We start from the raw sequence: 15,872 nt of genomic DNA on the forward strand, positions 1-15,872 counted from the left end.
GGTTAACCTTGTCTCCCACTACCCTCTTCTCCACCAATCCTGCTTACACTCTGCTTACAGCTGCTGTGGAAAGCTGGTGCACACACTCCTGGTGAAGCCATCTGCGGGACAGGCCTAACAGAGTCTATGGCCGACAGGGCTCCCAGGTCATACTCTGGTGCATAGATCGCTGGATCATGGCAGCTGGCGTAGGCTATGGACTGATGGAACCTCTAAGCCTTTGCCCAAGTCTGCAGAGACGTGGCTCCAGGGTTGCAGTATGCTCCCCGCAAGCTCTAGTCCCCTACCTCCAGCGGCTGCACCCCGCAGTGCCTGGGGCTAAAGTCCAGGTCGGAGATCCCAGACCCTAAGGACCGCTTGCCCCAAGCAAGCCAAGTGGCCTTTACAAACCAGAGTAAACATTTTATTTACAAGTTTGTGGCATCCTAAGTGTATCCCGTCTTTGCACCGTGACCCCTAGTGCGGGGAGACCTGTTTAGTCCAACGCTTCACAGTGTGAGCTGCTTGTATCCGGGCAGGAATGTCCATCTGGCGCTGGGGACCTGGCGGTGGCGGTTGGGGTGGCTGGTGCACTCTGATTCCCCTCGGCTCTGTGCCGGGTGGGCTGCACCGGCCCGGGGCTGCGATGCGCGAAACTCCGCCGCTGCGTCTCGAACCCCGGGGCCCAGCCGCCACTGGAGAGTAGGCACAGAATCCAGCCCACACTGGAAGGCTGGGGGTCTGCACGCAGGGCTCCTCCAATCTCGCCCAGTCTAGAGGCCGCCAAGGGGCGCCGGGACGGGCTCGGGGCTTTTGGGGGCGCTGCTGAGGGCGGGCTGGGGTGCGGGGAGCAGCTCTGAGGCGCCGCCGCTGCTGTGACTGCCGGAGCTCCCGGCGCTGGTGGTGCTGCCGCTACTCAGGCCGCCGAAGTTGAAGCCGCCGCCGCCGCCACTGCCTCCGCTGCTGGCGGCCAGGAGGGCGCCGGCCGCTGAGGCCTTGATGACCGTCGTTTGGTGCAGAGACCGCTCGGCCCCTTCAGTCCGCTCCGTGTCGCTGGGGGCCATGTCCAGAGACTCGGGGTCGCTGCTCTCGCTCTCCGCCTCGCCCTCCGAGCGGCTAGGGCTCCGCTCCTCCGGCTCGCCGTCAGCGGCCGGGGCTCCGCCCGACGGCTTCTCGCCCGCCTCCTTGTCTTTGTCCTTCTGGGCCTGAGCCTCCTTGGAGTGCCGCCACTTCATCCGCCGGTTCTGGAACCACACTTTCACCTGCGCCGCGCCGTGCCACACCGGGAGACAAAAAGGGACGTGGAGATGAGAGGCAGGCTCGCTCCAACCCGACTCTCGCGCATCCCAGACCCTCTCCCAAAGGCGGAAAAGCATCACTGATCGTCCCCAGCACCTCTACTACAGGCCAGGTACTGGGTTAGGAGCAGGGACCCAGAGGCAGCCGAGGGAAACCACGAGGACCACCAGGGATCCTGGCTTAGGGAAGCCGCTAGGACAGTTTCTCAAAATGTGGCCCCGACCTGTAGCCTGAAGTCACCTGGATGCTTGTTGGAAAGGCAGGTCCTTGCACCTTGCCCTCAAACTAGTGGCATCGATACTCTAAGTCGATGCTTCTTAACCCCATGTGAGCCAGGACCACCCCCTGCTATGAATCTGATTAATCTATGGACCCCTGGCCCAGAAAAATGCACATATACCCAAGATTTTGCACACAATTTCAAGGGTTTGTTAAGAATCCTTGCTAAGTCGGCCCCTCCTACACTGCCATTACTGAAGGCAACAGTACAAAAATATTTCTTTTTAAGGAGGAACCCTGAGAAACAAAGGGGAAGGGGATTCAAAGAGTTAATCCCAGTGGCATGGGGGCACCAATGGACCTTCAGTAAAAGAGCATTTTCTTGGTGTGTGTGTACTCAGAGACTGATAAGGACCCTGCTCCTGCCTAAGATAAGTAAATCCTTCTGAGGGCTCAGAAAACGCTGGCATTAAACCTGTGTAAAGTGGAGGAAGGGGGTAGGGATGGTTCAGAGAATCTATATAAATATATAATCCCCTGGGGGACCCAATGCTTTCACACAAGTTCCAGCTTCCCTTTTAAAAATAACATCCACAGCTGGTGGAAAACGGCTGGGCTCTTCCAGTGTGTGTGCTGGGGAGGGGAGTTGTGTAATGAAGGACAGAAGTCGGGGTGGGCTAAGGGGGGCTGTGAAAATGTGCCTTTGGCTTCTGCGCTGTTCAGAATATTCAGCACCCAGGAAGCAAGGGCCACTGCTGTGAGGTATGGAAAAACCGTGACTCTTTGTTTTCAAAACTTAAAAAATAAAAATTCAGGTTTTGAACTTGAGAAAAGGAAAAAATTGAATTCAGGCACAATAGATTTGCTATTTGAAGATTAGTCTTAAAAAACAAACCAAACAAAAAAACACAAGTCGGCAGAACCTGGTGTAATGAAGGCTCTTGGGCGCTCTAAGAAAATCTTTTTTTTTTCTCTTCCTCGCTGCCCCCCTCCCATCAGGCCGTTAGAAAATGGGACTGACGGTGGCCACTCCAAGTGGACTTCTCACCCTGCTGGGGCTAATTCCGTTTGAAATGATGTTTTCACTTCCTCACAACTGGGGATTTCACAATCCAGCAGCAGAAGGAGGAGGAGGAGGGAGGGAGGGCAAGAGGAGGGAAACAACAACAACAACAACAGTCTCTTGACTTTGGATTTTTCTCTCTTCCGAAACTGCCCCCTACGGCGAACTGCGCTACATTGGAGTACGTAATTATTATCTCCTGCGGCCTATTTGCTTTCTCAGCAACAGGCTTTCCCTTGTTGGCCAAAATAAACATGCGGCAGCTTGTGACATATATCTTTAGGGTGGGCTATTCTGCCCTTCTCCCCTACCCTCTTCCTCTCTCTCTCTCAAGTTGAGAAGTCCACGAAGTCTCGTGAAATTCAAGACCTAGTGTTTCCACCGCAAAAGGAGAGTCAGGCCAGGCGGAGGGGCCCTGGGGCTAGGCCGCGAGCTGCTGCCCCACCGAAGGGCTGTGCGTCGGGGCTGGAGCGGGCTTACCTGCGCATCCGTGAGACCCAGCATCGCGGCCAGCTGCTTTCGGTCTGGCTTGGTCACGTACTTCTGAATCTCAAACCTTTTCTCCAGACCCTTTCTCTGCAGGTTAGAGAAGACTGCCCGAGACCACGACCGCTTTCTCTTGTACGTCTGAGGCATGGTGTCCTTCGTGAGCACGGCGTAGGGACCTGCCAGCAGTGGGGAGCCGGAACAGGAGAGAGACAGGAGGGCCCAGTTAGTGCTCTGTCCGCGGCCTGCGCGCCTGGGGCTCACACGATGCTTAAAATTGTTTTGTCTCAACAGTCGGCTCCGAAAGCCCTTTCACGCAGGCACGGAATGGCCTCTCTAAAGAGGAAACTTAGGGCTCATAAGACCATAGGCGGAAGGCCTAACGGGAGTGTGGAGTGGACAAGCCTGGGGTTTCGTCGGTTAATTCCAAAGGAAAGATGTAAACCTAATGCGTGGCCATCAGTCATTCTCAGAGTGGGCGAAAATAACCCTCGGGCCTAAAGGATCCAAAGATGACAGCCTCGATTCTCTACTCGTGTGTGTGTGTGTGTGTGTGTGTGTGTGTGCACGCGCGCACTCGCATCCGTGCCCAGGTGCGCAAAAGTGTTTGAGGTCATTCCAAAATGTGTATAAGTTAACAAGAAACACCGCTTGCTGCATTTTCAAACCACCCACTCGGGAGAAATGACTAGGGAAAGCCCATTCCCCATCACCCCACCTCCCCCTACACACTTTCTTGACTCCCCAACTCCCCCACCCCCCAGGCTACAAAAGACTGAGCTAGCTTCCTGGGGAAATCTTTCGCTTTCTCTCCGGACACGGTAGCCTCCCGCATCAACTCCGGGATTGCTAAACTGCGGCGTGCACGTGAAACTCCAGTAGATGTGTGGGCGGTCGACTTAAAAGCCTGAGGCGGGCGCTCGGGTTTCCGTACCAGGAAATGTGTCTTGAAACTGATGTTGAACTGAATTTCTCGGGTTCGAACTTAAGGGACTCAGGATGGCAGAGGCCTCATTAATGGGATCTAGAGACGCGAAGAACTGGCCGGCGGAGGGCTGCAGGCCGGGAAGATGCACCCCCGCGGGCCGCCCGCCGGTGAGCAGCGACGTGAGATCTAGGGACAAGGGAAAAGAAGAGGTGTTATCCTTCCACAGACCCACACTCACACTCTCTGGGATTTGTTTCTCTCTGCCGCCCAACACCCCCTCCATTCCGCTTTCCTGGAGCGAAGTCATGAGAGACCTCTGTCTTCAGCCCCCAAGACGCCTCTCTCCGGACACTGGCCAAAGGGCAGTGCAGGAAATGTTCCTGTGTGTGCCCTGTAGGTCCGCATCCATGCGTATAACTACGAAGGGCTTTGGCAAAGAGGCCTAAACAAGACACTTTCAGGTGTCTTCCAAGAATTCCATAGAACTAAACAGTCCCCCGCAGAGAAGCCCTCGCTCTGCTCTCCTTGGGAGTTCAGTCAGTATTGTTCATCTATAGTCCTTGAGTGGAACTGCACCAGAAATCAGACCAAGAGAAGCGAAAATGTTCCCCAAAAGGGCTTTTCTTGTCCAATAATGTAGTTCTCTCTCCAGATATATGATTAAAGAGACACACAGATGATAGTCCTTTGAGCAAATACTTACACCAACCATTTTATGAATATTGATTCTGTGACTGTGTGTTTTTAAAGCATCCCTGGATTCTTTGTGGGTTTTGATTTTTTTTTAACGTAGAGCAAGTGAGTTTCAAACCTAATGCTTCACAGTCTCCTTACAGTCTCTGTCACATTTCCTTTTCCCTCATTTTACCAACTTGTTCATAATCCTAAAAACACTCAAAGGCATCCCAAACGGCCCCAGGGATCGGCGAGTGTGTCAGTTCCCTGATCAGAGGCCTACAGCCTCTCTCCCAAGACCTACCTCTCAGTGTGTTGCCTTCCTTGACTTTGGGGTCAAATTCGGCAGACAAAATGCGGTCAATTCCAAACTTGAGGTCCTTGCTGGAGGGGGCCGGGGCGGAGCCGCTATGGTGGGGGTTAGGGACCACCCGCGACCCGGAGGCCGGGGGCTGCAAGGCGCCAGCCCGGGGTGGAGGCGGAGGCTGTTGCTGCTGCGGTTGTTGCTGCTGCGGTTGTTGCTGTGGGTGATGGTGGTGGTAGGCTGCTGAGAGCGGGGACAGTCGCTGAGGGAAGCCAGCAGGGACTTCGGAGGGCGCCACCACCGGGGTGGGTCGAAGCGGGGATCTGGCGGCAGCTTGGAAAGAGGCGTGCGGGTGAGCCGATCCCAAGTGCGCGGTGAGGGCAGCGGCCGAGGCCCCCGCCAGACCCTCCGGGGTCGCCCCAGGCTCCCCAACACCCGCGTGCAGGATGTCCGCGATGCAGAAGGAGGGTTTCTTGACGGCGGCGGGGTCCAGAGAGAAGGAGCAGCCGCCGGGGCCGGCAGAGGAGCAGTAGGCGGCCGACCAGAGGCTGAAGTTGGACGCGTAGAAGGGAGCCAGCCCGGCGGCGAACATCCTGGCGGGGTGCGCCGAGAGGCCGCCGCGGCCTGGCTCGGCCGGGTGGATGGGTGGGTGCGCTGGGAGAGGACCGCTAAGTCCAGGAGGAGGCGGCAGCCCCGGCGGGGACGCTCCGCTCACTCGTCTCCGTCCGAACTGCAGACAGGCCAGGGAGCCCTAGCGCCACGGAGGGAGGAGGCGAGGGCCGGATCCCGGCCGGCCGGCCACAGCCTCGGCCCCTGGCCTCACTTTAAAGGCGGCGCGGCGCCCGCGCTCTCCGCGGGCTGGAAGGCGAACCAGGGGCGCTGGAGCGGCTAGGCGGGCGGGGGCCGCGGCTGCACGAACGCCAGGAAAGCCGGGGAGACGGGAATCGGGCACCGAAAGAAACACCCAAACAGCTAAGCCTTAAGAGCTAAATTTAAAACAACAACAATAATAATCCGTTAGTTTGAAAAAAAAAAAAATAAGAGAGGGGGGGAAAAAAAACTCCTCTCTAAAAACTCCCAAAGTTTTGGCAGGAGCTTTCGCGTCAGACCCTGGGTAGGACCTCGATCCGAGCGCTCATTGGCCACGCTGGCGACCAATGGGGAGTGGGAAACAGAGGGGAACTGGGAAAGGGGGCGTGGCCCGCCCCCTTGGCCACGCCCCGGCCACGCCAAACTGTTTGCTGCTGCCGCGTGGGCTGAGCTGCGTCAGGCGCGCACTCTGCAAAGAGCAGGGGCCCGAACTGCTGCTCCAGGGAGTCCTAGTTCAGTTCAGTTCAGTTCAGTCGCTCAGTCGTGTCCGACTCTCCGCGACCCCATGAATCACAGCACGCCAGGCCTCCCTGTCCATCACCAACTCCCGCAGTACACTCAAACCCATTTCTACGGCTCCGAAACAGCACCAGGCGCGGAGAGTTGGCCACACCGCTCCTGGAGCGCTCTCTCAAAAAAACTGGTACTCCTGCCTATTTTCGAGGGTACAAAGCCGGCCTCCTAGAACGCTGACGGCGCCCAAGGTTTCCCTCCTCTCTTTACTTCTCTCGGCCCGATTTTTCTCCCGTCGGCCTCTATCCCCGAGAGTAGGTGTCCTCCACCAAGCTCAGTCTTTCGTAGGTCCCGGCCCCCGCGCGACCCTGTCCTGGGCTATCGCGCGCCAGTGCAGCGGCACTGAGCACCCCCTCCCCCGCCCCCCGCAAGCGAGCACCTCGTCAGCTTCCCGGCCGCGGAGATCCTCAAGGAAGAGAGGAGGGGCGGTCGCAAATGAGCTTTATTCTGAACTGTCACACACTGACAACTTGAACGAGTAACTTTTCAAACAAAATAAGACGGATGTCTCCGAACGCCTCCCTTGGATGCAGCCAAATCTTCTCCCCACCCCACCCCTCGAGCCTCAGGGACAACAAAACAGGCCGCCGTCCGAAACCCGGGAGCGCGGCACGCGCGTCCCCTCCTCTGCTGCACCTTGTAGGAAATGTCACCCTCCCTCCTCCGCCACATCCCCGATCACGTGGCGTCCGTTGTTTTGCAAGTGCCCACAAGAGTCGATTTCCTTGGGGTTAAATGCTGCTTTCATTGCTGCGACTGTTTCCCCAGGGAACCCTTTAGGCCTGGTCGCAGGAAAAGCTGCAGTGGGGGCGGACGCCTTCTATTCGCACTTGGGGTCTTTGGAGCACAGAGTCGGTGTAGTGGGGGTTTTCTGCAACATCAACATCTCTATTTTAAGAATTCGTTCTCTTTTAAATTAGAGTCAGAATGGATTTCCCCACCCCTCTCCCAAACAAACCACAGGCCACCCAGATGAGTTCTTCTTGCACATTTTCAGGAAGAAAATAAAATGATACTAATAATGAAGCCACGAAATCTTTTGTTTTCGATTGTCCTAATAAGCATCTTCTAATAGAACTTCCGTGCTTCTGTGGCATTTTCCTCCCCAAATTTTCAGTATCGTTGCCATAAAGCTTCTGTGGCATTTTAAATTTTCACTTCAGTATTAACAGGTCTTTACCAAAGAAACCCAGGAAGAAAACTGAATTTGCCATGCCTTTCTCGAGTTCGGGGTTCGGGCTAGTGGTTTCTGGTCACTGGTTGCAGATGCTGTCATTTTAAGCTTTTGGCTTTCTCCAGGAAAGTAACAATCACTAATCAATTATTTGTGACCAGTCAGCTTTGAGAACAACACCGCCCCGCCCCTCTCCCCAACCAGCTTCTGTCTCTCTGTCCTCTCTCTCCCTCCCTCTCTCACTCAAGAGGTTTCTTGCCCTGCTCCGTGGAGCCGGGAAAGAGATGTTATGTCCAGAGACTGAAAGGGGGTAGGGGTGGGGTGATCTGCTAAGGTCATGGGCACCTGGGGCAAGAGAAATGCAGGAAGACCGCCCTTTTGTTTCTAGCCAGAGACAAAGAGGTAGACGAGTATAAAGCCACTTGAGGTGTTGGACCCTCCTTAAAAGGCTCCAGTGGAGGCTTTGCAGGAATACACTGGGGATTCCAGGGAGGCTCTAGTGGGAGGGCGCGGCATCTGTATAACTCCGCTGCCCTCGGGGAAAGACACTAGCGCCTGTGTGTGTAGGGGCGGCCTGGAGCCCCCTCTTCCTCCCTTTTTTATGGTGTCACTTCCAATTCCGCTGTTAGCACTGAAGCCACGGCCTAAGCACAAACTCACAGTTCGAAAAGAGGCGCATTTAGGCCTCACCTCAGGCAGCCCGGCCGCAAATACGACACGACCCCTCGGGAACCGGCGCAGGATGCATGGGGGGCGGAACGTGGGCTCTGCGGGTTTCCAGCGGCGCCCACTCCCCGCATCTGCAGCATTTCAAGGCCCGGAGCAGGAGGGGCGAGGATGGGGCCACAGGGCGCATTTTCCCCGCAGACTCCTAACCCTGCCGCCCGCTCCTCTCCGCCCGCCAAACCCGCAGGGCCTGATTGTAAATTGCAACCGGACCAGCGTGCCCTTCCTTGCTCTCGGTTTCATTGCAACCGCATCAGCGCCTCTCAGACCCACCCGGAGCTCCCGGAGGGAAACGCGAAAAAGGAAACCTTTGGAACCACTTTCTGCCTCCCCTCCACACGCCTTTGGCCCAGGTTCCGACTCTGCGAGCCCCTCGCCCTCTTTTGAGTGCTCAGAATCTCCTCCTCCTCCCTACTCCCTCCACCCCCTCGGAACCAAGAAAGCAGCAGGAAACCCTGGACTCGCCGGAGTTCAGGTCATCTCCTGTTTTTTGATGGGCTCAAACTCCGGCTAAATGAGCGGATGTGCCTGCGAGATTGGGCTCAAAATAGAAGCGGCCTTAGTATTTTAGGATACTGCAGAAATCCTTATTTCTTCCGGAGAAAAACTCTATAATGACTCCTAGCACTTCCCCTTTCAATATTTGTGCAACTTTATCTCCACCGACAAGTTGCTCGGGTGACGCAAATCCGCCCTTGTGTATTACAACTACCAAAATAAATGCGCGGAAATCAATTCCCTTCTAGCAATGAAAATATAAATATACAGCTGCGACTTTCCCCTTTAATCTTTGCTTTCCGAGCGGCTCCGGGCTGTGGCGAAATGAACCGGTCCAGAGCAATTGAGACAGGCCGAGGCCCTGGGGGCAGAGGCGAGGGCTCCGGGGGCCTGGTAGCCGCGGATTCCGGGTTCTAGCAGAAGTGAAGAGGGCCAGACTGAGCAAATTAGCTTGAGCTTAAATTTGGCAGCGCTGTCTTTTGAGGAAGCTCAGACGAAAAGACGTTTGCATGGCTACACTAGGCAAATTACACTTGACAATAGAGCAACAGAGATAGTGGTTTATACTAAAAGGTTTAACAACTTTGGGCGGTGGGGAACAGGGAGGAGGGACACCAGAGGGGAAGATGCCACAATGGAATCGAATCAATTCTAAGAGCTGTCTTTAATGCATACGACCCTTCCCTTCTAAATCAGAGGTTTATTCGTTGACTGAAGCAAGAGGTGGGTCCCATTGCCCTCTGGTTGTGCTGTAGTGCAAATCTCCATCCTTAAACCACCAATGCGAATTCTTGTCCTAAACTTGGGAACGCAGATACACACCCACTGAGCATAAAAATTCAAGGAGAGTAAATGTTGAGCTTTGCTTATTACATAACATAACTCTTCAAGGGCTTCAGATGTCCAGATGTGCTTTCTGCTTTTGTTCTTGCTTTTGGATTCTGAGCAGAATAACACACAAGTTAATTGCTCTGTGGATTTGGGACCCCCTTACACACAATCTTAATTTTAAATACTTTTTCAAACAAAGGAAAGGATGGAAATAATTAAATATTCACGGTCAAAATGAGAAGGAAACTTAGCTTACCCAGCTCTCAGGATGTGAGAGGTTTGCAGCAATGTAGGAATCTGAGTATATTCTGCCTGTCATTCTGCCAGCCCAAGATTTACAGACTGCTGGGCCAGTGCTTGCATTTAGTAGTGGGTGCGGGCCTTCTGTTCCTTGTGGATGCTAGGTACTAGAGTTTAGGACTCTAGAGAACACACACACGTCCCTGGGTTATTCTAAATAGGCCATAATGCCCTTGTTCTGGAGACCTTAATATTCTGGAAGTTAATATAGTTCCTGAGTTTTTAAAGATAGTTAGACTTTGATAGGGGTTAGGAAAGGTGAATAACAATGTGGTAGGACCACAAAGTCCATAGCCACTTGATTTATTCCTTTTCTCATTTCCCAGGTGAGACAGACTCACAGGTGGCCGTCTCTTTATATGGCCATAGCCCTGCCCTTGACCTCTTGCCAACAGGACTGGTTTTGGAGCTGCAGACATCCTTTTGGGTCTGGTCTCACTTAGCTTTTCTTCTCATAGAGTTTCTCACATATTTCTTTTATCCCATGAAGAGGATATACCACTTCACATACATGTACTTCCTCTCTCCCTCTTTCTCTCTCTCCCTCTCTCTTTCTTACACACACACACACACACACACACACACACACACACACACACACCCCAATCTTAGAGACTGGGGAGAAGGGCAGGACAGGCGGTTTGGGGTTTTCTCCAGGCAGTTTGGAGCTTTCTGCTTTTGTAAAAAGCTGTATCTCTGTCTCTCCAAGTCATCTCTCCACACTCAGCCAAGAAAGGCCTCAGACCTCATGAGGCATAATGATAGAACGCATTTCCACGTGGCATTTACAGCATAGACTCACATATATGTGCAGTGAAGTCATGTTCTTGTAAGAGTAAGTTACGAGAGACCATCTTAACATGGAAGCAATTTAGTACTTCATTCAACAGGTTTCTGTGTGGTAGCCAGAACCATTCTCACTTCTTCTCCACGTATTAGTCACTTGTCTTGTAGAAGCTGGATTTACTGCTTGAGTTATTGAATCTGAATAGCTGAGATTTGACATCTAGGGAGTGAGTTGAATGTTAAGGTAGGAGAAGCAGGTGTAGGTGAAAATGTTTGTTAAAAAACAACTCTGGTGTTGAGAGGGAAAGAGAAAAGGCATTCCCAGAAAAATGTTTATCTAGACGAACAAAACTTTCCTTTCCTTTGAGATAATATTCCCAATTTAGAGCATGGGTTCTATCTAAGAACAGAGGAGAGACTTAATTACTCCCAGATTAAGAGGCGGGTGGTGAGAAGGAATCCTCTGAAGGGATAGGATTCTCAGTTTAATGTAGATCGAGCCCAAGGGTTGTCCCCATCTCAGTGGTGCCAGTTCTGCCCTTCATGAATTGAGACAGCTCTGAATTTAAGGGCGGAATCCTGCCAGTCCTGTTACTCAAGTAACAGTCCTGCAGCTCAAGTCCCTGCATCACTTCATCCCTCAATGAGCCTGCTTCATACCAAAAGTTGGTTCTCTACTGACACCTGCTGGACCATCCCTGCATTGTTGTCTGGTAGTGCCCGTCTTGTGCCAGCAACATTGCTGTGATGAGAGCTGACTCTTCCTTTTGCAAAAATGCAGGTTTCTAAAATTGGCTTGGACCAGCAGCTGCTTCCTTCCATATTGCCGACAATATGGAAAGATCTTGTAGGATGTCTTTGAAATCACCAGACGGGGTGAGGGAAGTTGTCAGCCTTCAGTTCTAATACCTTACATTTTACAGATCTCAAGGCCAGCTCACATTTATTATCTTATTTATTCTTTAAAATAACCCATTGTAAGAATGAAGAGGAGGTATTATTATCCCTCCTCATGTGAGTTTAGGAAGTTGCCCCTCAGAGAGGTTAAGTGGCTTGTCTAAGGTTACATAGTTAGGAAATGGTGTTGCAGGGAGCAAAGGCTACATTTTCTGACTCATCAGCCAGAGCTATGCCCCTTGGCCAATTTCTTTAGAGGAAATGGTTTATTCAGAGGAAAAACTCTCTGCCCTCCATCTGAATGTACATCACTTTCAGGCAAGGGACTAGAATATAGAATTGTGTCTAACGCAGGGATTGTCACAGGAACACTGTTAAACAAGAACCGATTGGTGACCCCACCACTAAATTGTGATTAGAGGTGTTTGGAAGAATCTGGGTTCATACTGTTTCTCTTCCCTTCTCCTTAAGGTAGCTGAAATTCTACTCTTGGAGGATTTTCCTCTTTGGAGATGAGGCGTCTTACTGTAAATTCATGTATCTGATCCTTTTCATTGTGCACCACTCTGAGGGCAAAGAGCCTTTGCAGGGGGAGGACAGAAGGAGACTGTGAGCATGACAAGCAGCAAGGGCTCAGGCCTTAGTGGAGCAGAGGGAGAAGCGTGAGAGCATTGGTCATGGGTTCCTTGCAGGAAACTAAAGAGGGAAATTGCAGAATGGATTTTTTTTAATTTTTTATTGGCATATAATTGCTTTATAATTTTGTCTTAGTTTCTGCTGTACAATGAAGTAAACCAGCTACATGTATACATGTATACACCCCACCCCATCCGACCCCCTCTAGGACATCACAGAGTGCCAGGCTGAGCTCCGTGTGCTATACAGCAGCTTCCCACTAGCTAGCTATTTTACACAGGGCAGTGTATATATGTCAGCCCTAATCTCTCAATTCATCTCACCCTTCCCTTCTCCCCCTGTGTCTGCATGCCCTTTCTCTATGTCTGCAACTCTATTCCTGCCCTAGAAATCGGTTCATCTAAACCAGTTTTCTAGATCCCACGTATATGCATTAATATTAGAGATCTGCTTTTCTCTTTCTGACTTACTTCACTCTGTATGACAGACTCTAGGTTCATCCACATCTCTACAGATGGCATTTTAGAGTTCTTCTAGGGTCTGTCCTCTGTCTACAAGTTCTCTAAATAATGAGAAAGAAGCAAAGATGGGCACTTTAAACCCCAGAGCTCTGCCATTCATTTTCCCTCATCAGCACCAAATAGTTTTATAGGATTTCAATGCCCAACTGAAATACACACAAAAAAGATAACCTTTCACTTTCGAATCCCAGAGATAGAGCAGTATAGCTGTATTCTAGTCATTTCATGTTCTTTTGTCTGAATCTTGGGTATTAAAAAGTGACTATAATGTTCTCTTCATAGGTCTTAAAAGAGAATCAGAATCATAAAGAAGTAGAAAGGTAACTCCAGGGTCACAAAGACCGCAGTGGATATGGGATCTTCCTTCTATCCAGTATCCACCTACCTCAGCCTGGTTACAGAAATTTTGTTCCTGAGAGAAATAGGGGTGGCCTGAAGTGCAGATGGAGGTAAAGGTGGGGAGAGAGGATGAATCCAAAAAGTTTAGAAGATAGAGTAGACAGGATACTCAGTGACTTCATTTAGACAGTCCCTGTTAGAGCACATACTGTATTAGAACATGGATATAACCACATTCAATCACAAATTCGTAGATGGGTTGCTTGATGAGAATTTAACATTCAGCTTTATGGTTTGTTTTTTCTTGTGTGGCTGCTTCCTCCCTTGGGACATGCTGACAGAATTTTCATGTTTCTTCCAAGTGATCAGTTGTGCTTGAATTTATACTTTTGAATTCAGGGCTCACTGTTCTCTTTGTAATCAGTCTCAGATAAATAAGCTGGTAGGTTCAAAACAGAAGTATTTACAAAAGCCCAATTTGATAATTTGGGGTGGCCTTGAGCCTGTTGGGGAAGGTAAGGTTTGTAACATAATTGTATTTCAGTACCTTCCTTTTGTAGAGAATAGAACCCAATTAATGTTGACTTCCCAGGTGGCTCAAAGGTAAAGAACCTGCCTACCAGTGCAGGAGATGCAGAGATGTGGGTTCAATCCCTCAGTAGGGAAGATCCCCTGGAGGAAGGCATGGCAAGTCACTCCAGTACACTTGCTTGGAAAATCCCATGGTCAGAGGAGCCTGGTGGGCTACAGTCTATGGGGTAGCAAAGAGTTGAACACGACTGCGTGCTCCCTGTCCACCACCACCAGGGATTTAATCTTCAGGTTTATCTCATTCATTTAGTTGTTAGCCTTAACAATGCTTTACCAGTAAAGTGAGAAATCCCAACACTCAGAATATATGAGGTCTCTTGGTGATGGAGAAGAAACCATTACAGAACCAACTGGCCACGTTAGAGCATGAGCTCTTCCCTTGATGGGCCCCACTGTGTCGTTTGTTCATTGTGTTTTTTTCAGAATCCACAGAGGAAAGAAGTTTTATTTCAAGAATACTAACATTTAGACCTCTTTGATGATCCAGTGGTTGAAAAGCCACCTGCCAATGCGGGGAACGTGGGTTGGATCCCTGCTCCAGGAAGATTCCACATGCCCTGGGGCTACTAAGCCCATGCTCCACAACTACTGAGTCCACATGCCACAATTACTGAAGACTGTGCTCTGAGACAAGAGAAGCCACTAAAAGGAGAAGCCCCCGCCCCACAACAGAGAGTAGACCCTGCTGGCTGCAACTAGAGAAAGGCTGCATGCAGCAATGAAGACCCAGCGCAACCATAAAGAAATATTTTTTAATTCCTTAAAAGAAAAGAACATGAACATTCCAGATGCTCCCTGATATCGCTAAGTGGGAAACCATGTGAGCAGAAAATGAACACAAAGATGAAACTGGCCCGCACAGGTGGCACACACAGGTTGATTCTTCTTTCCCACATGGAAGAGGGTGAATGGCTGACAATTCTCCACCTAATTCAGGTGCAAGCTCTCCTAAAACGTTGGCTTGGCGTTGAGTTCATATGAATAATTCCCTGACTCTTCTGTGTATATGGAGCCCCCTACTCAAACTCCCTACCTGTTTGTCGCACTTGTACCTCACACCGGACACGTGTGTGAAATAAATGAGCTCATCATTTATCTTCCTTCACAGACTCGCCTCCAAGGTTCTTGGTAAAGGCACCACAGCCTCTGTTTGTTTTTTTAACCCAAATCTGATAGTCACCCTAGACTCTTTTTCACTCATTCATCACATCTAATCAATATTCCAGCTCTTGAGGATATTAAAAAGCCTTACACTTCTCTCTGTACCCTGACCCCCACCTCAGTCCAGCCACCATCCATCCTCCCCTAAACTATTATGGAGCCTCCCACTGGCCTTTCTGCAGCCATACTTGTCCCCCTCCAGTCTACTCTCTATTCCTCAAACCAAGGGATCTACTAACAACTCATTTTAAATCATATCCCTCCTCTATCCAAAAGCCCAGAGTGGCTGTCCACTGCCCTTAGCATACAGTCTCTAATCCTGTACATCTCCTCCAATGCTCTGCATGCTCTGGGTCACTGGCCCAGACCCATCTGGTTCCACTGTCTTCACCCTCTGGATGAAGCTGAGTCAGCCTTCTCTAGGTCCTGCGAGCACACCATGCCTTCTCTGCTGTAGGGTCTTTGAAAGACATTTTCCTGACTAAACCTCTGTGTAGCCCACTCATTTACCTTTCAGCTGTCAGTGTAAAGGACGCTTCCTCAAGGAAGCCTCCCCTGATTTCCCAGGTAAGTTAGGTCTGCCCCTCCTTTGGTCCAGCCTGTAGGTCTAAGTACCTCTTGGAAGTGGTCCTCATTACCATTGTAATCATTTGTTTTCTACCTGTCCTCTGCCTCTCCTCCAAGGACAGGGCCTATGTTTATGTACCTAGCAAAGTGCCAGATACATATTAGGTGTTCAAGAAACATTTGTGGACAAGTTTATGGTTGAAATAACGAGTTGGTTCCTTGATTCCATATCTCAATTGATTCATCTTAGTCTCTCCCGTCTACTGCCACCCACTGATTCTCTTCCCTTTGTTCCCTTTCTGTGTATGAAACTAAGTCAGTAGACAGAGAGGTGGGAGGCAATGCTTCCTTCACTCCTTTAACTCATAACTTGACAGTTTCCTTTGTTCTTACCACTGAATGGGGCTGTTGACTTAGTGTCTGCTTCCTCACATGTGGGTCTTCCCCTTATCCAAGATATTTGGGTTTGTAGAGCATACGTACCAATAGACTGCAGAAATATGAAAGGC

The 15,872-nt window shown here is 50.9% G+C and overlaps 1 protein-coding gene across 1 annotated transcript; it reads right to left on the reverse strand.

Moving 5' to 3' along the window:
• Positions 1-389: 389 nt before the first annotated feature.
• HLX (H2.0 like homeobox) lies at positions 390-6,045 on the reverse strand. Its single transcript, XM_055419867.2, has 4 exons — positions 4,954-6,045; positions 3,981-4,160; positions 3,041-3,225; positions 390-1,241 (listed from the first exon to the last, which is right to left on the reverse strand). The coding sequence occupies exons 1-4, from the start codon at positions 5,543-5,545 to the stop codon at positions 753-755; spliced, it is 1,446 nt and encodes a 481-aa protein (XP_055275842.1). The 5' UTR covers positions 5,546-6,045; the 3' UTR covers positions 390-752.
• Positions 6,046-15,872: the final 9,827 nt, after the last annotated feature.

The sequence above is a fragment of the Moschus berezovskii genome, chromosome 17 (assembly GCF_049115385.1).
Source record: "Moschus berezovskii isolate FMDL1 chromosome 17, NW_MosBer_1.0, whole genome shotgun sequence".
NCBI lineage: Eukaryota > Metazoa > Chordata > Mammalia > Artiodactyla > Moschidae > Moschus > Moschus berezovskii.

Excerpts from the sequence above, each read along its gene's own strand:
- HLX (XM_055419867.2), bottom strand. The coding sequence starts at position 5,545 with ATGTTCGCCGCCGGGCTGGCTCCCTTCTACGCGTCCAACTTCAGCCTC. Across the intron at positions 4,161-4,953 it reads GGAAGGCAACACACTGAGAG|ATCTCACGTCGCTGCTCACC; the intron begins GTAGGTCTTGGG and ends CCTTGTCCCTAG. Across the intron at positions 1,242-3,040 it reads TGGGTCTCACGGATGCGCAG|GTGAAAGTGTGGTTCCAGAA; the intron begins GTAAGCCCGCTC and ends GGCGCGGCGCAG.